We start from the raw sequence: 27,819 nt of genomic DNA, 5'->3' as shown, positions 1-27,819 counted from the left end.
ACATAGTGTTAAGTTTACCAATACCTTAAGTACTGAAGGATATTGTGTTAAGTTTACCAACACCTTAAGTACTGAAGGATATTGTGTTAAGTTTACCAATACCTTAAGTACTGAAGGATATTGTGTTAAGTTTACCAACACCTTAAGTACTGAAGGATATTGTGTTAAGTTTACCAATAGCTTAAGTACTGAAGGATATTGTGTTAGGTTTACCAATAGCTTATGTACTGTAAGACATTTTGTTAAGTTTACCTACACCTTAAGTGCTGAAGGACATTGTGTTAAGTTTACCAATACCTTAAGTACTGAAGGATATTGTGTTAAGTTTACCAATACCTTAAGTACTGAAGGATATTGTGTTAAGTTTACCAATAGCTTAAGTACTGAAGGATATTGTGTTAAGTTTACCAATACCTTAAGTACTGAAGGACATAGTGTTAAGTTTACCAACACCTTAAGTACTGAAGGATATTGTGTTAAGTTTACCAATAGCTTAAGTACTGAAGGATATTGTGTTAGGTTTACCAATAGCTTATGTACTGTAGGACATTTTGTTAAGTTTACCTACACCTTAAGTGCTGAAGGACATTGTGTTAAGTTTACCAATGCCTTAAGTACTGAAGGATATTGTGTTAAGTTTACCAATACCTTAAGTACTGTAGGACTGAAGGATATTGTGTTAAGTTTACCAATACCTTAAGTACTGAAGGATATTGTGTTAAGTTTACCAACACCTTAAGTACTGAAGGATATTGTGTTAAGTTTACCAATACCTTAAGTACTGAAGGATATTGTGTTAAGTTTACCAATACCTTAAGTACTGAAGGACATAGTGTTAAGTTTACCAACACCTTAAGTACTGAAGGATATTGTGTTAAGTTTACCAATAGCTTAAGTACTGAAGGATATTGTGTTAGGTTTACCAATAGCTTATGTACTGTAGGACATTGTGTTAAGTTTACCTACACCTTAAGTGCTGAAGGACATTGTGTTAAGTTTACCAATACCTTAAGTACTGAAGGATATTGTGTTAAGTTTACCAATACCTTAAGTACTGAAGGATATTGTGTTAAGTTTACCAACACCTTAAGTACTGAAGGATATTGTGTTAAGTTTACCAATAGTTTAAGTACTGAAGGATATTGTGTTAGGTTTAGCAATAGCTTATGTACTGTAGGACATTTTGTTAAGTTTACCTACACCTTAAGTGCTGAAGGACATTGTGTTAAGTTTACCAATACCTTAAGTACTGAAGGATATTGTGTTAAGTTTACCAACACCTTAAGTACTGAAGGATATTGTGTTAAGTTTACCAATAGCTTAAGTACTGAAGGACATAGTGTTAGGTTTACCAATACCTTAAGTACTGAAGGATATTGTGTTAAGTTTTACCAATTGTGTTAAGTTTACCAATAGCTTAAGTACTGAAGGATATTGTGTTAAGTTTACCAACACCTTAAGTACTGTAGGACATTGTGTTAAGTTTACCAACACCTTAAGTACTGAAGGATATTGTGTTAAGTTTACCAATAGCTTAAGTACTGAAGGATATTGTGTTAAGTTTACCAATAGCTTATGTACTGTAGGACATTGTGTTAAGTTTACCTACACCTTAAGTACTGAAGGACATTGTGTTAAGTTTACCAACACTTTAGGTACTGAAGGACATTGCGTTAAGTTTAGCAACATCTTAAGTACTGTAGGACATTGTGTTAAGTTTACCAACACCTTAAGTACTGAAGGACATTGTGTTAAGTTTACCTACACCTTAAGTACTGAAGGACATTGTGTTAAGTTTACCTACACCTTAAGTACTGAATGACATTGTGTTAAGTTTACCAACACTTTAGGTACTGAAGGACATTGTGTTAAGTTTACCAACACCTTAAGTACTTTCAGACTGTGTGCTGTCAAATACTGTGATTATTTATTTTTGATAATTAAGTATTGCAGGACAATATGTTAAAATCTTAAACTTCCAAATCATTTGAAACAAAGACTGTGATTTTTGAAGATGTTGAAATTAATGTTTTTTCTTGCAAGTTATTTATCACCGATGAAAGTGACAAAAATGTTGGTTAAATAAGTGGTTAATATGAAATATAGCAACAACATAACTACTTATCTTTATGTATTAAAAGAGTAATATATATATCATGTGTTTACAGTTAGTATGGCAGCTGAGCTGGGTAAGGATATTGTAACAATGTAAGATTTTGCTTTACTTTTAGTTTGGCGAGCTTGATAAGAATATTGTAACACTAAAAGATATGTAATTTCTCTACTTTTAGTTTGGTGGAGCTGGATAAGGATATTGCTGTGATAAAAGCTGGCCTAGAAGAAATAGAAAAGGTATATTGCTTTATTGAAATCTTCAGTACTCGGCACTTGAGTGTATGAAACCACTACATATATTATATAGATAAATATTAAGAGCTTGAACAGTGCAAATGACTAATTAGCTTATACCATTACATTGCATCTCTGTCTGATGTAAGGCAAAATTTTGTCTTCTTGAGATAAAAAAGTAGAAGTGAGACTACAGTGTTAATATGTTTCTGTTAGATCAGTCTCTAACAACATTTATACTAGAGCAGCCAAATTTGGTTTATAATATGTAGTTGAATCATAGGGTGTACTGGTCAAATCAGGCTGAAAATTAAGTTTTATTATTTCTGTGCATGAAATAAATTTTGATGAAAACTAATAAGAACTCCTTTAAAAATATTCTAATTTTTGTACACACCTTACATAAACAAAGCGCTTTGACATATAAAATGGATATTTTGTTTTGGCCCATTTAGTTGAATTTAGCTGTAAGGAAATTTTAAACAATACAGGAAACTACTCTAACAGATAACTATTGTTGTCAGCAAATTAGTCATTTTGCAGTCACAAATTCTGATTTTTATAATTTTTTTTTTTTGCAAATATTTAATTACAAGATACCTATTTACAATTTCAGGAACTGGATTATTTCCGAAACCAACCTTCTCAGGATAGACGTGACAAATTTGTGAATGTGATGAATGACTTCATTTCTGTGGCTTCCTATAATTTCTCTGAGGTGGAGGAACACCGAGACGAAATGCTTCAGAAAGTAAACATTAAAGATGCATTATCGTTAATGTGGAGTTAAAAACCATAACTGTCTCTAGTTTTACACAGAATCAGTACACTTACAATATTTATGTTCCGATTTTTACATCACTCTCAATAACACTACAAGTCCTACTATGAATTTACTGACTTAGGAAATTCTGACATGTGATACATGTACTTTGTTTCATTTAATTCATATAAATTCCTATTTTCATTTAAAATATAAACCATTTTGATTGGGGTATTTGGAAAATAAAATATTCGGAGACTGATGTAGGCTGTGTTTGATAATGGATTTAAACTAAGTGTAATTTTTTGTGGTTTCAGTACAGTAAAACATTGAAGCAGTTCAGTGAGGAGGAAGCCTATGGTAGCAAACCCGATGAGTTTTTCAGCATTATAGATTCATTTCTTTTCTCTCTAACTGAAGCCAAGACAGAGAACGAGCGAATAAGAAAACAAAAAGAAGAAGAGGAGAAAAAAGCTCTTTTTGAAGAATCTGTAAGTCTTATGTTTATTTTGTTATATTTGAAATAAAAATTATGGCTATTTCATGTCTAAAACAGCCCTGTAATATATCATTACATATGACTAAGAGATCTTGCTTTTGTTATGGACAAAAGATATAAAAACAACACCAAAATCTTCTTCTGTGATGTTCTAACACACCTTTGTAAAGCTCGATGATAACAATAGCTACAAAAAACAAAAACTAGTCTTGTTGGTTTTTCCAATTTTTATCAAATTAAAGATCTCAATTTTTAACTTGAATGTTGAAGACATAATGAAATGTACAAAATGTAAATAGGAAATGTGAGAATTTTCATTCATGAAAAAATAGCATGTTTTTTAAATTAAGGTGAGAAAGAGTGTCATTTGATACGCCTAGTATACATTATACACAATGATGTACCTGTTACAGATAAAGAAGGAGCGTGAGAGACTTCGGAGTAGGAGAGCTGACAGCCCAATCCGAAATGGTGTGGAGGCAAAGAAATCTAACAAAGGTAGGGAAGTATTTGGTTTTAAGTTCATCACATTTCCTGTGGGATTTCATACTGGTTTTCATTAATTTTTTCTCAAAAGCCTGAACACAATAGTCAGTGATGGTACAATAATAACTGATATGATGAGATATCATATTGATTGTGACACATGACATGTACAGACATCTCTGATAATACTGTGATATGTCTCCAAAAATGATAACCGAAATGCTGAATAAAGATGATGTATTTTTTATAAGAAATCTGCCTTACTTTCATGAACTGAGTCTAACATGCATCCTGTTAAATAACTCATTTGCATTAAACTCTGGATGTGTTATGTGTAATATTGTCTTTTCATATTGCAGGTGAATTTGATGAGCTTATATCGGCACTAAGAACAGGTGATGTGTTTGGTGATGAATTCAAAGCCAGGCGAATCAGGAAGAAACAAACACCTAACAAAGATGACACAAGGGAGAGAACTGGTCCAGTGTCATAGCAATGTTTACAGGGGAGACAACTCGTATTGATGAGTGTTCATAAGTTCAAATGGAGATGAAAAAGGAAAATTTTTATTTGTTCACTTTCGTTTAAAGAAATTGGCCATAGAAGCTACTCTGCATGATTCTGTGTCTGGTTGGTGAATCAAGAGTAGATGGTACATAAATCTCCATTGAATCAGGTTGGCTGAATTAGGGAATTGTTCATATGTTTTTATGAACTTACTTATTTCTTTGGCTATGCTATAAATGAGACTGTCATGCGACTTTGAGGGGTTATAAAATTATCGAGACTTAAAAGCTAATATTTCAAACTTCACTTGGAAGATTTTTCCACCTAGAAACATTAAGATAGGAATGATATTAAAAAAATTTGATAGACATTTGAATTCGCAAGTGTGTGATTAAATCAAAAAAAAGAAAGAAAGAAAAGAAATTGTTACATTACCCCAAGAATGAATGTGTTACACATATGTGAGTTACAAGTCTTTTCTGTAAGATGATAAATTGAAATTATTTTCATGGACAAGATCAGAATTGGAGTTAATATGAGCAGCTCAAGTGAATTGCATACTGTGGTAAAATATCCAGTAAGTAACTGTTTGTTTTCTATTTAGCGCTGTGGAATCTCTTTGACAAAAGCTGGAGCAGATCTGATTAGTGTGTGGTCTATGTAACACATGAGAAAAGTCCCATATCCTACAACCAAAATCAAATGTGGCTAGTCACTTAGAGAAAAATTATTTCAACCAGTTTATAGAATTTCCAGAGGACAGCATTCCATGAGACAGACCCAGTTGTGAGGTTAGAGAGGACACCATGTATTCTGATAGGATTGTGTGACTGTCGTGATATATAGATAAAGTAAGAGAGTACTCAGTACATTCTGATAGGACTGTGGGGAATCAGAATGTAAAGATGAAGTTAGAGAGCACACTCAACATTCTGATAGGACTGTGGGGAATCAGAATGTAAAGATGAAGTTAGAGAGCACTCAGTACATTCTGATAGGACTGTGGGGAATCAGAATGTAAAGATGAAGTTAGAGAGCACACTGAACATTCTGATAGGATTGTGGGGAATCAGAATGTAAAGATGAAGTTAGAGAGCACACTGAACATTCTGATAGGACTGTGGGGAATCAGAATGTAAAGATGAAGTTAGAGAGCACACTAAACATTCTGATAGGACTGTGGGGGATCATGATGTAAAGATGAAGTTAGAGAGCACTCAGTACATTCTGATAGGACTGTGCGGACTGTCGAATGATAATAGATAAAGTTAGTGAGCACACGGTACATTCTGATAGGACTGTGGGGAATCAGAATGTAAAGATGAAGTTAGAGAGCACACTGAACATTCTGATAGGACTGTGGGGAATCAGAATGTAAAGATGAAGTTAGAGAGCACACTGAACATTCTGATAGGACTGTGGGGAATCAGAATGTAAAGATGAAGTTAGAGAGCACACTGAACATTCTGATAGGACTGTGGGGAATCAGGATGTAAAGATGAAGTTAGAGAGCACACTCAACATTCTGATAGGACTGTGGGGAATCAGGATATATAGATGAAGTTAGAGAGCACACAGTACATTCTGATAGGACTGTGGGGAATCAGAATGTAAAGATGAAGTTAGAGAGCACTCAGTACATTCTGATAGGATTGCGTGACTGTCGTGATATATAGATAAAGTTAGTGAGCACACGGTACATTCTGATAGGACTGTGGGGAATCAGAATGTAAAGATGAAGTTAGTGAGCACACTGAACATTCTGATAGGACTGTGGGGAATCAGAATGTAAAGATGAAGTTAGAGAGCACTCAGTACATTCTGATAGGATTGCGTGACTGTCGTGATATATAGATAAAGTTAGTGAGCACACGGTACATTCTGATAGGAGAGCACTCAGTACATTCTGATAGGACTGCAGGGAATCAGAATGTAAAGATGAAGTACTATGAGATACTAGAGGATACACCATGAATATCCTGTGAATTCTAGACAATGATTTATTAATGTTAGGTGTTGTTATCTAAAGTAAAAATGACCACCATAGTATATAGAGATAATGGTTTCTTCGTACAGATGGACCTTGAATTCCTGATGACCAGTTAAATGATAGCAAGATGTGTAATCAATAAATAACATGCATTGTGTGAATAAGTGACTGTTTCTACTAGTAGCTTCCTAACAGTTATTTCTGTTAGAGGTTCTTTAACAAAGACTCGCCTTAATAGGCTTCTTTTTCACACCAACTTTCCCTGCAGTAGTTGACCAAACAAGTGTTTCTGTAAGTTTTCCAACACAGATTTGCCTTGTTCCTGTTGCCCTCAAAAGCATAGAAATTCTTATTTCTGTTAATGTGTTTTGCATCTCAGACTTGTTCTGAAATAGTTTCTCAACAGGCATAGTAATGAAAGTTGTTGGGAAGTGATTCCGAACAAAAAATAGCTCTGTAGTAGTTTCTGAAACAGAAAGGACAGTTCTGATGGGTGAGATTTGGCCTGTAGTAGTTGCCCACATAAGTAAAGAAAATGCTAGCCAGAAAGAGTTTGTATTTAATGGCTAGACTGAAAATTACAGACCTCAAGGAAGATGGCATAAAAATACTGTATGTATTTCGTACTGTTATTGTTACAGCCTGTAGTACAAAAAGTGCTCAACACTTTTAAGTGTACTCATCAATAGACAAGACAAGGCTACTCGAGTAAATAACGTGGTTTTAACTTTCAATTTATTTAATGTTGGATCCATCATCACAGAAAATTAAGTGCAACTAACGAAATTGTTGTAATTACATTTGATCTGAATATTACTAAATTCCTGGTAGCTTAAGTAGGTAGCTTAAGTAGCAGATGTTAAATCATGCACCATTTTAAGATTGTTTATTAGAGATACAGTGACTGGGCTGCTAGTGGTCTAAAAGATCGTATATAGATACAGTGACTGGACTGCTAGCGGTCTAAAAGATCGTATATAGATACAGTGACTGGACTGCTAGTGGTGTAAAAGATCGTATATGTATACAGTGACTGGGCTGCTAGTGGTGTAAAAGATCGTATATAGATACAGTGACTGGACTGCTAGTGGTCTAAAAGATCGTATATAGATACAGTGACTGGGCTGCTAGTGGTGTAAAAGGTCGTATATAGATACAGTGACTGGACTGCTAGTGGTCTAAAAGATCGTATATAGATACAGTGACTGGACTGCTAGTGGTCTAAAAGGTCGTATATTGATACAGTGACTGGACTGCTAGTGGTCTAAAAGATCGTATATAGATACAGTGACTGGACTGCTAGTGGTCTAAAAGATCGTATATAGATACAGTGACTGGACTGCTAGTGGTCTAAAAGATCGTATATAGATACAGTGACTGGACTGCTAGTGGTGTAAAAGATCGTATATGTATACAGTGACTGGGCTGCTAGTGGTCTAAAAGGTCGTGTATAGATACAGTGACTGGGCTGCTAGTGGTGTAAAAGGTCGTATATAGATACAGTGACTGGGCTGCTAGTGGTGTAAAAGATCGTATATGTATACAGTGACTGGACTGCTAGTGGTCTAAAAGATCGTATATAGATACAGTGACTGGGCTGCTAGTGGTGTAAAAGGTCGTGTATGTATACAGTGACTGGGCTGCTAGTGGTCTATATAGATACAGTGACTGGGCTGCTAGTGGTCTATATAGATACAGTGACTGGGCTGCTAGTGGTCTAAAAGATCGTATATAGATACAGTGACTGGACTGCTAGTGGTCTAAAAGATCTAAAAGTGACTGGACTGCTAGTGGTCTAAAAGGTCGTATATAGATACAGTGACTGGACTGCTAGTGGTGTAAAAGGTCGTGTATGTATACAGTGACTGGACTGCTCGTGGCCTATACCTTTATGTATCCCCTAACCAGTATTATAAAAATAACGTGTACGACTATGTAGCAGCTGTTGTAAATTTGGTGAATGTGATTCTGACAACTTTACAGTCAATAAGTTAACATTAATTAGAATGGAGTCCCTCATTAACGTACATATATATAAAAAATGTGCAATAACAATCATTTCTGTAAATATTTCAACATGTTTTTTTTAGTCATACTTCATTTTAGAAGTGCGGCGTATTCATAACACTGGTAAAGTTTCCAAACGATTTCTGTGAACAGAGGCCGTTAAATAAACACCTGAAGTGGGTAGTGTTCTGGGTAAATAGTAGTATTTATAGACAATGCTGTCATTATCGGTTGGTTTACTAAGCTACTGTTTCTTCTTAAAATAGAGACAGCTGACTATTATTTGAGGAGTTGGTCGATAATGATTGATACTTCCTTGTTAGTGATTTGAGCCTTACGTAAATGTAGGCGTGTTTATTTGAATACGTGAACATATTATTTATAACCTAATGATACATTACTGCAAAAACACTTGTATGACTAGATTATAATGATACTCCTACATGCTTATTGCGTTTAAATGTTTCTAGTTATGTGTTATAAGTGACAAAATGCTTTCAGTTTAGTGTTTAAAAGTGGCGACTTTATAGATATGTGAGTCATATAAATGTCCACTATCGGTTTAGCTTACAGCGCGTGGTCCGTGGCTTCATTGGTAACTATGTGTAGGTTATAGCCAATATACAGTGTTGTGATTGGTGTCTTAATGTGTGACCTTTATGAAGGTCAACAGCTATTGTTACTGTGGTCGTTATTACTTTTCACATCATGTTAATTTCATACTGTATTACAAGAAGAGGTTACAATGTAGCACGTCAAGTATGGACGCTAATAAGTTTATATTTATGCAAGAAGACGCAACAGTTATATTGCTTCAGTGATAAGGCTATAGAGACCTGTATCACGTATAGTATTTCTTCATAGGATTGAAATATCATGACAATATACACCTTCAGAATTAAAAGATTATTTGTAGACTACACGAATTGACAAATAAATACTAACGTAAATTTAAAGTGGCACACCCGGCTGTTATCTGGCTGTGGTTACGATACGTGATCGTCCGGCTGTTATCTGGCTGTGGTTACGATACGTGATCGTCCGGCTGTTATCTGGCTGTGGTTACGATACGTGATCGTCCGGCTGTTATCTGGCTGTGGTTACGATACGTGATCGTCCGGCTGTTATCTGGCTGTGGTTACGATATGTGATCGTCCGGCTGTTATCTGGCTGTGGTTACGATATGTGATACTCACCAACTATCCTTCATTATTCCCCTGTCTTTAGACGTTTTTCTTATAATGTTTGTTATTTTTGTTGTCGTGTGACAATGTCGTAAATGTTGACTATCTTCTATGCTGTGTATATACAATAACAAGGTATAAATTGTATGAAATCATAATACTTCTATATAAGCGGTGGATAATTCGTGTTTTTGTACCTTTCATTGGCCATTCATTGCGATTTTAGTAATTTATCATTTTTGGGAATACATATACGTTATTTGATAAGGTTATCAATATAATATCTATAACAAGAATATTACAGTTTGTAGTATATATATATATATATCTATTACATACCTCTTGTAAACTGGGATCAGATTTCATAATTAACGTGTAACATATATACATATAGAAACTCCTAAATATTCCGCTTTACAAAACACAGTGTCAGATTTCCGCTATTTCACAACTCATTTCCAAACAGATCTCTAATTCAATGCATATGATGAAGATTCTGTTTGAAGTCATTTATAGCTCTTCTTTTTATTAATCAGTCAAACAGATGTATTAAAAAAAACCCGACCAAAATGTTTTCCTTGATACGTTTGAAGATGCAATACAAACGTGTCTTATCTAATAGTTTTCAAAAGCGAAATTAATTCCTTAATAATTTCCATTTCCTATTTCAAGAAGACTTTCCCAGAAAACTGCAAAACCAATATCTACACTGTAACATTCCATTTATAGATAATATTTTGGATTTTGACTGAACTAATATATTGTGGATGAAGTTCATGTTTTTGGAAGCTTATATGTGTAGATTTTGTAATTTTTGTGACTCTATGTATGTGGGATTTCTAGTTACCTTAAACCACCGTATAAAGGTAAGAGGGTTGAACTGTACAAACCGTATGGAATGTGAAACTCAAGCAGCTAGTATTTCATAAAGAAAACATGAAACGATCTTAAGTTTTAGGGTTTTTTTTCCTGTCGGATATAAGTTATAGATAAATATGTAGTAATCGATTTAAAAACGTGACGCAGCTATTCGTTAACAGTACTATTACGCAACCCTACACTTGTACAACCCCTACCTTGATACGTCTTTGTACACTAGATCTGATAATGTTTGCTCTACTCGTTTTAAATGTATGTTTTACAACAGTAGCCATTTTTTTGGTTGGATCAATTTTCTGTTATAATTATTTACCACGGAACAACATACAAATCTTCACCATTACTTAATATCTATAAAAGTATATTTAGATCTAAGTTTTAATCGGGACTGTTTCCATTTTTTTCAGCATCTAATATCAAGTCCGTAAAACAGGAAATTAACGAAACTTATTTCATTATAGTTATTTTAACTGTGGTTTATTTAACATCTGTCGTGATCATACAATACTGATAAAAATATATCTTTGTATTGGAACCTTGTGTAAATGTGGTGATTTACAGCTATTTGTCATACAAAACAAGTCGGGGTTAAACTGGTTCCTGATTTCCTAGGACCATCAGATCAGATCCTTAGGATTCGAATTTTGATTCTGCAGACATGCTACTATTAACGTCACACTAAATGTAACGATGTTTGATCAGTATTAAACGACTTCAAAGTCACGTGTAAACAATATGTTAGTGACACGTTTGGTCATAAATTTTTCACGGCAATAGTTGTCTGAACTAGAACAAAATTTCTTTCGCCTACGTGATAAAGTACTAGTTTTAATACCTTCACCGGACACAAATATTTCAATCAAATACGCAATAGTAACGGTCATGACGCGAATGTCAATACCTTGTTAAACGAACTCTTAAAGGGTCCAAACGTCATGGAGACATTTGAGATGTAACTGTGTTAGTGCTAGTTTATTACCTGTATGTTGGCCCTATCCCAATTCACCACAGAACTTGGTATTCTCAACCATTGGTACTATGAGAAACTCATAATACATATTTAACATACTTAAGATTTTAATTATTAAGTGTTAAGTGTCTGTGGTTTCACATAAATTTTGCCTCCGTTTTAAACTTTTATTCCCTCTGGCCATGTTTACTTACAACTTATTTGTATTTCATAACTTTGCTATAGTTGCAATATCGACGTAATTATTTTGTACACATTTTATTTTATATACATTTATATTTACATTGATTTTTTTTGTGTGAAATTATGTTATTTTGACTTGAAATAAATGTTATGTTCATGAAAGTGACTCTGTTGAATCTTTATTGAATGAAAACTATACCCGAAATCCTTAGGGTAAGACGAGGGGAAAATAAAACTTGGGAGGGTGAGATCGACAATATAAAGTAACTATAGTGCAAAACGAAAGTGTTGAAAAACATACGAATCATCGAATTTCCTTTAAATGACAAATTTGCTTATTACGACGGTGAAATCCAACAGAAGGAAATACGCACATGTTAACAGACTCTCAAACATTCGACAAAACAACGGCGTAAGGATAGCATAAGAAACGAATACATGGAGACTCATGAAAGGGTCAGCATCTTCTGCTTCATCGAAGTCAACCGCCATGTAGATCATGGTCAAGTCAAGTACGAGAATGTCACGATCTTAAATGACAACAAGGTATAAAACAACACAACCACTAGACAAACGAGCATCGAACACGTCCAGCTTCGTACAGAGAAATACATAATATCTCAATGACATCATCACGACTGCATTTCTCGAAACACCTTGTTCCGAGTTTGTTATTTACCTACGTCTTGTTAAAACGTGATGTTAGGAATAGGTCCTATTATATCGAATTAACTGCGACGGTAAATACCTAGGGTTGGGGATGCACAAATGTTACTATCCAAAGTGGAAAATCTACATTCGGGAAATTAAAATTACTATGGTAATAACACTGGAATGAAAATAAAGTTATATTAAATCAGACTGGTACTGAAAATATACACTGCTGAGAATGACCGATATAAACTGGTGATAAAGCAATGGCTGGGCCTGGAACCAGGACAATTAAGCTAATTTCTTCAAGATATATATCGCCTGCAAGAATTATATCCGTCATACTGAGACTCCCAAGAGAAATTAGTTTGTGTGTAATCGGATTTAGATATAAAAGATCGGGAGTTTTCAAATGGAGCCTCGACATACTGCACGAATCTATCGATGGGGTTATCAGTCCATGCAAAATTCAGAACATTCTCCTTAAAATATATTTAAATCGTCTATACTGATAAAATAAGTTATAAAAAAATATTGTTTATACAATAAATGCCTCTGATAAGGGTAAGTACGATTAGATAACAGGAAATTTATTAAGCAGTTTCAATTTCTCAATCCAGAACTTCCGCGATAGAAACACACATGCTTCATCAACCTTTGTTGTTCACATGTCTCTATATATATTTTGATTCAATATCTAAAGCTTTCTTCTCGGTCTCACAATTTTAGGAAACTTATGAAAACACAACACAGGGTTTCAAGATATGCATGTTGATAAAGATTACAGGAAAGTTTTATGGTCGTCATAATGTTCTCATCGGGACAATGGTGGAAATGTTTGATGCCTGTTGGCATGTCTGATGGCCCAACTGTTGTTAATCTTGTTCTCAATTTGGAACGTGACATTACTCATATGGAGTGGTCAAGACATGGCAGGTGTCGTATATGAAGCAGAAGACGCTTACACTTCATGAACACCACGTCTTATTCCCCATTTTTTTTCTATGTCTGAGCACATCTTTCTTTCTTCACATAAGCAAGAATAGTCATTTCTATAACACATTGAGGAAGAAATGAGGAAAATTATAATTCCATGATCGCCAAAGGTACTTCTAAGGTTTGTTCGTTTATAGCCCCATGAACAGCCAGCCAGTCACCACTTTGAGACAGGGTTTGCAAAAACTATTTTGAATGAATGAAAAGACTGGACTGGACTCATTTCCATCATATATACCCATACTAACATTTCAGGTGCATGGTTTTTTTTCACTCTTTTTTTTGTGCATGTGTTGTTTTTTTTTTTAAGTGTTGTTATTATTCATGAGAATTAAAGTATAACATGCACCTGAACTCCGGTAAAGATTACCTTTAGTAATGAAAATCCATTGTAAGATGTATTTATAGTGTACATCAAACTTTTCTACTATAAACCTCTTAAAGTTGTTCTGAGAAAAGAATAAACTAATATCTGTCATTTCTCTCTTTCATACCTCTTGTTCCTCAATAATGAAATGGAGCAGTGTCACGCCATTTGAAGATAAATTGTTAATCAAAGTGGAAACACAAGCTAGAATGATGATTGACGCGATACACAGCTGAAAAACTTGAAAGTTTATTTAACAGGAATATTTACACAATACACATAAAGCAGTACATGAGGTATCAACAAATGAAATGGTTTATACCGTTGCCTAAGTGCAAAAAGTTTATTTGGTTAAGATTTGAGTAAGAATTCTTTAAATAATTGCAATTTGACCATTTCACTGAAAATTTTATTTAAGACATTAAAGATTAGTTATACGTCGTTTTGAAAACTTAAAATTGCATTGAATTCAAATACGGAAAGTTACTTTATTCATATGTAAAAAAAAAAAAAAAAAATGACACAAGATACTGTGGATCTTTGTCTTCGGTCAGTGGCATTATACAATCATAATCCCAATAGTTAATCTATTAACCGTTAGAGAACTGTAGAAAGGAGCTACGCCCAAATTAAAGTCCAACACAATGCAGGAAATTTCCATGTCTTGTAACTGACATCAAAGGGATCACAAATATATATCATTTGTAAGGTAGTACATAAAGAACTTTTGGTTATACCAAGCTGGTTGAGCGGGCGATGTTTAGACGACAGAACCTGCTGGTTTCCATTACTACATGAATCCAATGGTTTAAAACTTTGTAAGATATCAAATTAATGCAACAAGTAAACAAACTGTGTAGTTTGGGAAAAGAATGAACTGTAATCTCAGTCGTCATGACAACAATGCATTATATTAGATAAGTTATGACTGATACAATGTTTATCCATTCAAAAACAAAAAAGGTAACTTCAAGAATGCTGCAATAAGTTTTAAAAAAAAGCAAACCGAAGATCAGTAACTAGACACGCTATAAAGGTTAGTTTCTCATCCATTCATAGTTACAGTATCTTCAATAATACAATTTAGTTATCAATTCACATTTAAACCATGTTTCCTTTTGACCTGTGATAACTATCAAATTTCGTCTGTATATTACCAATACTTGGCAGATAAATCAAAACATTCCTTTTTTTTTGTGTTTGTGAAACACCAGCAAAAGAAAACAAGAACCAGCTTACCACTTGGTGAATACATATTGTGATGTTATGTTAAGTTCATTGCCAATAGCCCATTAATTTCATGTTTCTGATATAAAATAAGTGCACTGTGTGGTTCAACCAGTTACTGATACTTGTAATCAATACTGTAAATAGCTTCAAACAGAACTGAAAAGGAAGTATATGGCAATACATTCCTGGACCTGTATGTAAGGAAGTAAAAAGAAAAAAATACTTAAATGTCAATGTTTAAAAGATAAAATCAAAACTACTTATGTAACTTGAATCAATTGAAATGCCAGCATTGGATAGACACCAATGGACTGGGGTAAGACGCAGTATTCCTGATGTGCAAGTCTTTCCTATGCTGTAGACAATTAGTTGTGTTATGTCTTACTACAATCCATTTCCTTTATATAAAACACTCAGCTGAATTTGAGATCGTGTAAAACCCTTTTGAAATGACATTTATTTTTTTTAATGCAATTTCCAGCAGGTTATAGCATTAAACATCAGCTGCGACCGTCATCAATTTAGTTTTATATGAAACATGAAGAATTGAAATTGTCATACACAATTAACGCTTAAAAAATCCATATATAAAATTCCATACTTTAACTAGTGCTGCCTCAAAAAAAACGCCATGGGTATACAAATGTTAACATTCAAAAGGACTACTGAGCGTGTTCTAAAAAAGGAATGGGTCATAGACATATACACTCTTATCAAGTGATTTATGTTGGAACCAAATTCTGTTACATCAAACGCTGACCTGAAAAAAAAATACTGCATTATCCTTGCTATCACTCTCATGTAACAAGAAAGAAAAATAATGATATAAGTGAATGATTACAAATGTACTTGTTGTGATCTGCAAACTGCAAAAGACCAATCATTTCAATATATATTGATTCACTTGAAATATATACAATTCAGTTTCCACGAAGTATCATAGCAATATGCCTGCTGCATTGGTTCTAAATACGTGTAAAGGCAAATAATCTAAATGCAAAAATACCTGAAATATTATAAACACTTGGTGTCCTCTTGTCCACTTATTCTGATATTGCCCAAAACTCTTGGAATGTAAACCAACAATCAAAATCAAAACCTAACTGCCAAACAAAGCACTGACAAATTAACTGTAACAAGGCATCAAGGACCGTAGCTATTTACACCTATATTCAAATATCTACATGGTGTGCATTATTTCTCAATTACAAGCAAAGAGTACCTTATATGATGTCAGCGTTGCGCATCACTTGAGTTCAGAAAAGTTTAAAGCACCATGCAAATGTATCACAGCAAAGTTCAGAGATAAATAACAGCGTCAGTGGAACAGCGATGATCCGATCCTCTGTAAAAAATGTTTCACATGTATATACAATATCGGGGAATTGTTTTGATTTGATACTATTTTTATCCGTTTCACTAATTTTTGTGTACACATAATTTCAAATGCTAAGCACTCTTTGCTGCTAATGTCCTCTGCAAAATATTATCATAATTCCAATAGACATTTAATTTATATTAATCATATTTCTAAGTGACTAGTAAATTGTGAATCTAAATACATGTATAATAAGAACAGAATAATCCGTGTTTCTTAAAGATGCTGCTCATATTTTCCAGTTTGTGGCTATAGGTAAAAAGAAATGAAGAATATAGTAAGAATATACAGATAAGATAACAAAATATTAAAATGTAAATATATACAGTGAGTACACTGAAAAAATACAACTTATATTGATTTACAATAACTAGAGTATTCTATAGACGTTTGACCAATCACATATCTATTACAAAGGATAATTAACCTTAATAATGAAGCAAGACGGATTCATCATCATTCAAACATCATTAGTCTCAAAGATAAGGATATAGACATCATATTATAATCATTCCCAATTACTTTCACTTTCAATGCATTTCTCAATAACAGCCGTGATAAATTTGTATCCTGTTAATGTCCAGCCTGACAATTGTATCAGTCTTCACTGTTAGCAATCAGAAAGCCAACAAGATAAAACAACATCCCATTAAATTGTTGGTATGAAGGTATTGGATCAAACTGTGTCAATGCTATGTAAATATCAATTTATTGGGCGTGTCAGCACCAAAATATGAATGTATTGGGCATGTTTATACTGTGTGATTATGAACGATATGAATGTATTGGTTGCACTTTTGCCATATCAATATGAGTGAAGTGAGTGTGCCATTGCCCTATTTTTGAATGTACGTAATGAGGTGTATGATTTTCGACCATTATATAGAATGCAATAATGATCAACGATGCTATCAAATGGTAGCAAATAAAAACAGAAACAGAAGAGTAACAAAGTTTTGACAGAAAAAATCATGTGCCCAGCGATGAAACGAGGATAGTATGATAGATTACAAAAAAATGTAACGATGAAACAAGAGAAATAAAAAAAAAATATTCACATTTAGACCTCTTCAACAAATAATAACCCCTGGATGTGAAGGTGATTCAAACCTTATCTTTTACACACTTTCTGTCGTATATATTGATCAAAATCTTACTAGCTATTAATTCTTCTAATAAATCTTGATTTTCCAATGAAACATGTTTCGACCATCTTTACTCTGCATGAAAACAACAATGAAAAGACACCATTGTAAACAATGCCATGCTGTTAGATAATACCAAAAGGATAAGAAAAATCACTGTGCAAGTCTTCCACCAATATCTTACATCATTCAGACATTTTGTCAGAATTTTCAAAACTTGAGCGATAAACAGGTATTGTAATTTTTACAAGGAAATGAGATCAAAGTACATGCATCATTTTATAATTCAACTATTACAACCTTTGATAGATACATAATTTTATCGACCAAAGAAAACGATATCGTCCTTTTCTTTGACTGATATAACACTGCATCAGCTTCATCAAAATACTAAAATCATATAACATCATAGCATAAACTTTCAGTATTTGTGTAGAAAATCTGAGTGAATTTCAGGGGAGCAGTTATGGATTGATGAAATTCTTGTGGGTTTTATGCCTATAATTCATAACTCATTGGAAGGAACCAAAACTTGAAAAGGGTGTTTTTTTCATGACACCTTCAACAATAAGGAAAGCAATTAAAGTAAAACTTGTTAACATTCACATGCATGCGATATGTGAAGAAAAGAGGTAATTGACCAAAACACGAAGAAAATGTGGTAAAACTCTGCATCTCATGATGTCATCTCTGCAAGTTACCTGTAATCATTGTGTTAACATTCTGTGTTGACATCTGTGAGTAGACATGTGTAATACACTTTCTGTCTATATCCAACAGGTAAACAGTGTTTATAGTGAAAACTTTCATACTCATCCAGCATAACCGAAATAGTAAGGATCTTCATATTCATCCTGTAGTGAATACCTTCATACTCTTCTGTATACTGGGAACAGTGGAAATCATCCTATACACAGTCGACAGTGATCTTCCTACTGACCCTGTTCACAATGGACAGTGGAGATCTTCATATCTATATTATATACAGTTGACAGAGATCACACTCACTACTGTACAAATATAACAATGGACATCTTTATACTCACCCTGAATACTGCCAACAGTTGAGAACTTCATACTCATCCTGTACATAGGAGGAAGTACAGATCATAATACTCACCCTGTATACAGAGGACAATGGAGATCTTCAGTCATACCCTGTATACAGGCGACAGTGGATATCTTCATACTCACTCTGTATAAGGCCGACTGTGGAGATCTTCATTCACACCTTGTACATCGTTGACAATGGATATATTGGTACTCACCCTATATACAGCCAATAGCGAGAATATCTTCATACTCACCCTTTAAACAGATGACAGTGGAGGTCTTCCTACCCACTTTATGTACAGGTGGTGGTGGAAATTCTAAATAACTCTTACATGTAGATGTTCACAACCCGATTAGTTGTCAGCCACCAAATATCTATGCAGTCAGCTGCCTTAAGTGTATTTCTTGTTGAACATCTTCAATTTAAATTTTTACAGGAAAAATAAAATTGTAAACTTCACCTTTACCTAAAATGATAGTTTGTCTTTTCTTGGTGTCACACTGACTGTAGCGGTGACAAAATTTGGTCTCATTCCGGTAAACCTAACAGATATTTCAAAAGGAATCTGTTTGACATGTTTCCAATCAAAATGTCATTACCTTTCTCTACACTTCATTAGAATGAAAAAAAGAAGAAAAATAAACAGATTACTTTACCATAAGTCTATAGAATTTACATTTGCTGGAAACAAAAATTTGTGCCAAGGTTATTACTGTAAACATACTTACATCAGTGCAATCATTTAATTTTCAATGTAAGTCGGTGTGAAATAGCAGCATCAAAACTACCTCACAATGGCCTACACGCCAGTGGAGTCACTGTTTCTATAAACAAACTAACTTACAATGGCCTACACTCCAGTGGAGTCACTGTTTCTATAAACAAACTAACTTACAATGGCCTACACTCCAGTGGAGTCACTGTTTCAACAAACTAACTTACAATGGCCTACACTCCAGTGGAGTCACTGTTTCTATAAACAAACTAACTTACAATGGCCTACACTCCAGTGGAGTCACTGTTTCAACAAACTAACTTACAATGGCCTACACTCCAGTGGAGTCACTGTTTCTATAAACAAACTAACTTACAATGGCCTACACTCCAGTGGAGTCACTGTTTCAACAAACTAACTTACAATGACCTACACTCCAGTGGAGTCACTGTTTCTAGGTATGTTATTGACAGGAAAATACCACACAGGTTCACATGTTTTGATCATGATCACTGCTCTTGCGAGTCAATTTTACTGAATAAAGACGAGTTGAATTCAGTTAAGAATATGTCATCTCTAAGGTTGAAATCCCTGATTTACAGTGAGTATTCGATAGTGGTAGTCAATCATGGTTTGACTTTAACCCTTACTATAAAAGTCTCCCCAGGATGTTTTTTTTTTTTTAAATTTAAAACCTATAAAAACTGATTTGGCTGAAACATAGCAGAGTTGTGGAATATAGACACTTAAGATCCAAACTCAAACTTTTCTTTGGGATATACCCATATTTTCATCCTTTGCTATTTTGTAATAATTAGACCCATTAACATTTTAAAGAACCCTACAAAAACTATTAAAACAGGTTGGGATGAAAGGTGATCAGAGAAAAGTTTAAGGCCAGGAAGAAGGGTGTTCAGGGAAGACTTTGTAAGCATTGCATTTATACATTATTAGCATATCAGTAACCCAACTCTGTTATTGTAAAATGTTAAAATAAAGTTTACACTGACATTAGTATGTTTACAGTGTCAACCTAATTAGAGACCTTCTCATAACAAAGTAATTGCCTTTATAATACACTAAATAAAAGGTGTTTTCCATATTCTAACAGTCCTAAAACTTCATGAATCTTTCCTTTTAACAAATGATTGTCCATGACAATCTAAGTGCAAGTCACCTTTATGCTATTAAAAATTTGACTTGAAAAACTTTTTTGTTTAAATTCTGACGGACTATCTGTTTCATCAATAATTAAAATATCTTCCTCATCACTATTATCCTCAAAGTCTTCACCACATTCTCCAATGTCAATAAATGATTTCTGGTGTCTGTAGTAAGAGTTTGTTGACTCTTGTGAGCTGGGTAGGTCAGATTGTGAACTAGACAGTTCCTGTGAACTAAACAGCTCCTGTGAGCTAGAGAGTTCATGAGAATTATAGGTGTTTGACACTTCCATGTCTGAGACATTTGATAATGTTTTTTCTTGTGAACTGTCTAAGGTGTTGTCCTCTAACCCTTGCAAACTGTCTCTGTTTTTAGATTCTAACACACAACCCTTGATTAAAGAACTTAGATTTTTTCTGGAGAAGTCTACAGGTGAAGTTTGCCCTGGTGAATTATCGTCATCAGATTTTCTCTCACCTCCTGAAATAGGAAGTGAATGTCTAGAGTATCCACAAGCATTAAGTTCTTGTTTTGCGCCTGATGCAGTTGATGATGTTGAGAAAGCTGTAGAACAACTAGACTGACTGTCGGAGTCTGATGCAGAGATCTGGCCGCTATCATACCGAGACTTGTCACTTGCAGTTTCTGACAGCTGATCTTTTTGGTATTTTTGGATATAGTAGTGTTTAGGATTCTTGGTGGTTTTGTTCAAGAGACTCCAAACAACATGACCAGCATTGTCCTCAGCAACTCGAGCAGATTGACTATTTTTGTCATCTTCCTTCCCAGAAGTTTCTGTTCTGCTGTCTGAAGGCTGACAGGTGTACTGACCATTGGACCTAATAGTGTTCAATAACTTCTCTTTTTCACTGTTCAGTTTCTGATATTTTGCTTCTAAATGACCCCGCCTTACCAAAAGTTCCTCTTCCTCCTGAAATGTGAGATAAATTCATAAGTTACACCTTATACTTAGGTATATGTATGTCAATTGAATATTTGAGACAAAAAACAGGATATTCCCACAACTTAAGATGCCATTTTAACTTACAAAGAATATTGATTTTATCTGAAAACATTGATATAGTGAAACAGTACGACACACTTCAGTATGATTATATTCACTACTCTTTTAATCTCTTTTAAACTATCAGAGTACTTTTTTATGTATACATTTGTATGTAATACCATTAACATTTACTGGTTGGTGTGTTTTTATCACTTTAAGTATCATAAACAAAATTCATTCTCTGATTTGAAAAAGAAATTGATAGCAGAACTATTAATGTGAAAAACCATCAGTAATTGTTTTATTTTCAACTGTGAAGATGAGATTGTCTTAACCACATTTAATTTTCATATGAACTGGATTTGATCATCAACCTAGCTTAGTAGTACAATTCAATACAGGAGACACTAGTTTGAAAAAGAAACCAATTCTTTAAGGGAAAGATTGGGGAGTCATCAGGAGACAAGAGAGATGTGTTTAACTTCATTTCACAAGCTTGGAAAATAGGCAGATTTTTATCTGGTGTGTGTATTATACTACAAATCACGCCACTTAATTTACTTGTATCTGAAAGAAAATCAGTCATTTTCCAGACCACTTTGATAAAGACTGAATAGTACAGAAAATCTATTGGAACAATCTGAGGTTTACACATCACTAGGGAAAAATCTAGATAGTTCTGACAAGTTCTACAAGTGGATACCTCAAGTAATGTTTGTAACTGATGTCGCTTCTTTTGTCGGCATTTTTGAGCAGCTCGGCGATTTTGCTCCTTCCTGTCTTTCTGACGGGCCAATTCTTCTGGAGTTAGCTGTATAATTATAGAAATTAACAGGTGTTTAAACAATGAGTAAAATCAATTTTGAATGGAGGCTATCAAAGTAGCACAGAAATCAAGATTCCAGCATAAAAGTTGATATAAATTTGGTCCTTTGTTATCAGTTTCCTTTAACTTGATATTAACCACATCATTGCAATATTAATCTGATATAGAATTGGTAAACATTCTTTTCATTTTTCAGTACATATATAGAGAATATGTCAAGGTCAGGGCCTTGCACTGTAAGTTGTATTTTGTCAAGATTAAGAAAGACAAGCATGGCAAACCTCTGGAAAGCCACTTGCCTCTCTGTCCCAGTGCAAGCCACATGCAGCTTCTATAAGAAGCTGACCTCATATTATAGCTATTTATGCTGCAGCATTGATAGAAGTTCAGACTTCTGACAGTTTGTTGTTCAATCCTGTTTACCTGACATTAATATTCTGCTGAATTTTGCCAGATGTTATATACATACACCAAATACATTGCTCTGTGCAGAAATATAATTCCAAATTTCAACGTATATAACAGCAATTTTATGAACTTTTGTAAATAAACTTGTTCTTTAAAAATTCAGAAATTACTTTTGTCATATTAATGCACATGCTAAAATACAGCTTTTATCTGTCACTGCTGAACATATAATGTGGAAGGTGTTTTCCAACAATGGCAACATTAACATCAGTTACAGGATAAAAGTTGTTTTCCTCTTTTTTTTCCATTTGTAAATGAAATTTCTAATTAATGTAATAAAGTTTGTTTATGAATGCATGTATGATCATAATGAACAAGATTCTATTAATCTATTACTAACTTCATTCAGCTACCACAAACAATTCTTCTCTTTCTGATTCTGATGCTTGTTAAAAACAAAACCAAAATGGATGATAAAAAATGAGAGAGAGAGCTCTTTTTATCCTTTGCCTTGTAATGTACATTTCCTTTCATGATAGTTGAAACTTTAACCATAAATAAACAAAATTATAAAATTTCTCATACTCAACAAAATACTTTGCAGGTAAAGCAAATTGAATGATGCATAACTGCATGTTAACACTTGAAAACACACATAAAAAAGAAATTGATATGATGTTGAATTTTGGTTTCTAGTATATGGACAACATTTATACATGAGATTAATTAAATATATCATTAAAATTTTGCATCCCCTAATCAACACGTGCCTATATGCAATATTTAAATACTTGTATAACACTAGTACACACTTACTGAACAGAAGGAGTGTGAACTATACTTCAGCAATTCTACCGACAGTTCTTTAAACAATCATTTAAAGAAAAGTTTCTAGTATCAAAATATCAACTTATAATTATATGATTATCTTTGAATTTGATGAATGAGACGGGAACTTAAAGATTGAAAAATATCAGATTGCATCAACTTTGTATTACTATTTTTAGAACTCCTGCTTCGTGGAACAACAACGCACAGATGACCTAGATAAAGTCGCTTTGAATGAACATGTCCCAAACTACCACAATTGCTATTTATAACGACAACAATGCCTACACCACCTACTGTTTAATTTCAATTTTCAAAATCAAACATGCTGTGTAAAAATATCAACATCGCAAATGATCTTTTTTGAACAAAAGATGTATATGTAATTTCAGAATGTCTAAAAATAGAGCCACCCGCCATATGCAAAAATTACCTCCCCTTATCATAGTCCATATCAACAGGATTTATGTGTCCACACAATTATATAAAAAATGTTGTCTTTTACCTTAAGATCATCATCAGACTGTCGCTTATCAAAATCTATAGTTATGGCATCCTTTCCCTCAGCCAGACGTCTGGACTGGATAAGTGTCTTCAGTGTCTGTTTGACGCGTTGAGGGTCGTCGGGGTTGTTGCTCGGTTGTTGTTTGCACAAGTTCAGCGGTTTGCTGTCCATTTGACTTTGCACCATAATGGGAATACTGTTATTGCTGATCAAACTTACGCAAACAATAGCTGCCATAATTTTTGCATATACAGAACTTACAAAAATATGCAAATTCAAAACTGAACTTCCAGGTTTTCAGCACACTTCCGTAACAAAAAGATCCCGACGGTGTCACAGGAAATTGCTCACCAGTTATTTATAGTCCTTGTGAAATTAAGTTAACACACACGCTGCACGTCCTTGTAAACTTTAAACACTTAATTCCCGAAGAAATACACGCGCGTATCTTTTTACAATCAAGCGATATTCAAGGCGAACAATTTCGGTGTGCATTGGTGATCTAAGTCTAATTTGGATCCGGGTTGACCAAGTATAGTCAGTACAAGGCTATTATATGGCTAGGTCACCTTGTGATATCTAAATAGGATTCCTTGTCTTGACAGTCATTCTGTTTTAGCAGGAACCTGGTTTTAATTCAATTCTGTGTATCTCTCATACCAGAAATATATATTCTATGCTCGTACGCGAATTGTTTTTAAACCTATAATCAATGCTACAAAATCCTGAAATTAATCATTTTTCTAATTTTAGAAGGATAGGGGTTTACCAACACCCACATACCGGAAATAATGTAAATTTTGATAAAACTACTAAGTGCTCAAATTTCAAAAAATATGTTTCAAGGAAGCTTAAACATACAGCCAAATATTCACAAATAGGTATCTGGTCAGTTTAAACAGAGACATATATAACACATGTGATATATACGTCTCTGGTTTAAACAAGCACAGTCTGTGGTCAGTGTAAACCTACAACAACAGAAAACGTAAAGAAAATAACAGTCTCTAAATCAAGTAAAATTAAACTCGACGGATCCGACATTGCAGATTTAATATACTTATTTGCCTGGTGGTGCCCGGTCGATTCTAGTATTTTTCAATTCTTTGTTTCGAGTTCATCTTCTCTTTAAGCACGGAGAAATAAATGTACCTTAGCGTTATCTTAGACACTATAATATGTGATGGGTAGCGAGACATCACAACATCACATTGTAAACATACCCTGTTATAGCTTACACATTGGTATTACACGATATGGAAAGTAAGTTTAGACTTCGAAAAGAGAAACCCATGGAAGGCTATATCTGGCGTAGGAAGTTGTCAAAAACAACTGCCACCGCTGCCTGCCCCACCCCCGCTTCCTACGCTACTGGAATGAACCAGACGGCGAAAAAAGATTTCCCGGAATTTTCTGACGTGAGCCCACGACAAATGAAATTTGTAAAATTAATTCATTAAAATTATGAATTCTTTGTATTTAATACTTAGTATAAAGAAGAAATTTATCGCTTTTTAAAAAGTTCAAATGTAAAAAATTGGGGAGGGGGTATGTTTGCCCCCTTCCCCCGCCCATCTCCACCACTCAAACAAAAAAGCGAGGCGGACAATCGTCCATTTTGGCATTTTGGAACCAGTTCATAATATTGTGAAGTTCACGTGCAGGATCTGTGCTATAAACTTTGTTTCATTTCGTGTTCGGATCTCCAAGCTTCATATTAACGATCATGATTGTTTGTATTGTTGCTATTGCCAATAACTTTACTGAACAAATAGGCGCTAGGACAGCAAAAAAATAAAGTAAATAAAAGGTTAAATCTTCACCAAAAATATTACCATGATAGATATGAAAATAGTAACTAAAGAGAATTATAATTGATTAGTTTTAAAGAATCCCTGTCATCGATAACAACAGCAGGAGACCACGAATTCGTACATCTATATCGATAATTAGTATAACTAACATTCAAAATGTATCTCCGAAATAAGGAAGGCTCTACTCTCAGTTTTTCGCGGCCTCCTCAGAGTGTGTCGGGCAAAATCGAAGACTCTGCAAACACGATTTTGTAGATTTAAGTTCACAGCAAACAAACCGTTGTTCAATTGTAGAACTTCCATGATCTTAAAACTACAAATAAATACGTCTAATAATTGGTTTATTTGGAAAACCCACAGTTTTGTTGCAGTTTCATTTTAATCTTTAAACGACAGGTATCTGTTAGGAGCCTATCATCGGACTGTTACTAAGGGTTCACAAAAGATATGTATATCAACATGAACAACTGAGAAACAGCTACGTGATTGAAGAATGATACAATTCGATTTTGTAACACATTTCTATTCAACACTTATTAGGGATGCCGGCATTGTTTACAATTTTTTTTTCAGGCCTATTCGATAACAATTAAATAACGGCAGGTGTTTCTCTGTGCATCCTCGGTAAACCGTAACAATATGTATATCAAATACAAGTGTATATGTCATAAATCCTTAAATAAACAGCAAATAAAACCCAAGACAACGAAGAATTACTAATGAAACATTCTCATGTAAAATAATCATCTCTTCTCCAGGTACAAAAGTATAGGGAACAATACAACACAATACTTAGGGGTAAAATGTACACTGTTGATGTTACTGTAGTTAACATTAAGCTTAAAGAGACTCGCTTCTAAGGTTGTTTCTGTTCTTTCAATTTAATTTTTGCTATTTTCCACGAGGTCGCTAGGACTATCTGGAGCAGTTTGTGGTAGCGGTCTCCAGGATCCCAGGTTATCTCCCTTACGTCATTTCTATGTAGAAAGACTTTCAGCTACAAATACTATTTTATAAATATAAATATTTATAAATACAAATGATGAGTATCATATCTTTTTTTTCAGAAATAACAGAAAGCATACCTCTGACGCCAGCGTGAAACCAGCCAGCAAAATCTAGATTGCCTGACCAACTCTGTGCAAACACAACATTTTTTATGGTACCGCTTTTCTTTCATAGCACACATATCATTGGTATTTTTCTCATCAGTTTCAATTATTTATATATAATTATTTATGGGGAATCTGAGTACGAATGGAACTCTAAATACCGGTACTGAAGCAACAACAATCAATGGTTAAAACTCAAAATATGGTACATGTTCAAACTGTAAACCGGTACATGTTCAAACTGTAAATATGATACATGTTCAAACTGTAAATATGATACATGTTCAAACTGTAAATATGGTTCATGTTCAAACTGTAAATATGATACATGTTTAAACTGTAAATTTGGTTCATGTTCAAACTGTAATTACGGTACATGTTCAAACTGTAAACCGGTACATGTTCAAACTGTAAATACGGTACATGTTCAAACTGTAAATATGGTTCATGTTCAAACTGTAAATATGATACATGTTCAAACTGTAAACCGGTACATGTTCACACTGTAAATACGATACATGTTAAAACCGTAAATATGATACATGTTCAAACTGTAAATATGGTACATGTTCAAACTGTAAACCGGTACATGTTCAAACTGTAAATATGGTTCATGTTCAAACTGTAATTACGGTACATGTTCAAACTGTAAATACGGTACATGTTCAAACTGTAAATATGGTACATGTTCAAAATGTAATTACGGTACATGTTCAAACTGTAATTACGGTACATGTTCAAACTGTAAATATGGTTCATGTTCAAACTGTAATTACGGTACATGTTCAAACTGTAATTACGGT

General features: G+C 34.0%; 2 protein-coding genes across 2 annotated transcripts in view; one reads left to right on the top strand and one right to left on the bottom strand.

The window, feature by feature from the left end:
* Positions 1-4,940, top strand: part of LOC132549113 (disheveled-associated activator of morphogenesis 1-A-like) — a 37,926-nt gene extending 32,986 nt beyond the window's left edge. The window contains exons 23-27 of the mRNA XM_060213032.1: positions 2,292-2,352; positions 2,966-3,100; positions 3,430-3,603; positions 4,025-4,109; positions 4,457-4,940. Of these exons, the coding sequence (XP_060069015.1) occupies positions 2,292-2,352; positions 2,966-3,100; positions 3,430-3,603; positions 4,025-4,109; positions 4,457-4,590 (589 nt within the window). The 3' untranslated portion in view covers positions 4,591-4,940. The remainder of the gene's footprint in view (positions 1-2,291; positions 2,353-2,965; positions 3,101-3,429; positions 3,604-4,024; positions 4,110-4,456) is intronic.
* Positions 4,941-20,404: 15,464 nt separating this feature from the next.
* LOC132549078 (uncharacterized) lies at positions 20,405-24,472 on the bottom strand. The gene is made up of 3 exons (XM_060212982.1): positions 24,091-24,472; positions 22,227-22,334; positions 20,405-21,448 (listed from the first exon to the last, which is right to left on the bottom strand). The coding sequence occupies exons 1-3, from the start codon at positions 24,325-24,327 to the stop codon at positions 20,516-20,518; spliced, it is 1,278 nt and encodes a 425-aa protein (XP_060068965.1). The 5' UTR covers positions 24,328-24,472; the 3' UTR covers positions 20,405-20,515.
* Positions 24,473-27,819: the final 3,347 nt, after the last annotated feature.

This window comes from Ylistrum balloti, unplaced genomic scaffold (assembly GCF_031769215.1).
Source record: "Ylistrum balloti isolate Yb309-2 unplaced genomic scaffold, AGI_CSIRO_Ybal_v1 Utg370042, whole genome shotgun sequence".
NCBI lineage: Eukaryota > Metazoa > Mollusca > Bivalvia > Pectinida > Pectinidae > Ylistrum > Ylistrum balloti.
Note: the sequence above shows the minus strand (reverse complement) of the source record. Positions and strands in the feature narration are given on the sequence as shown.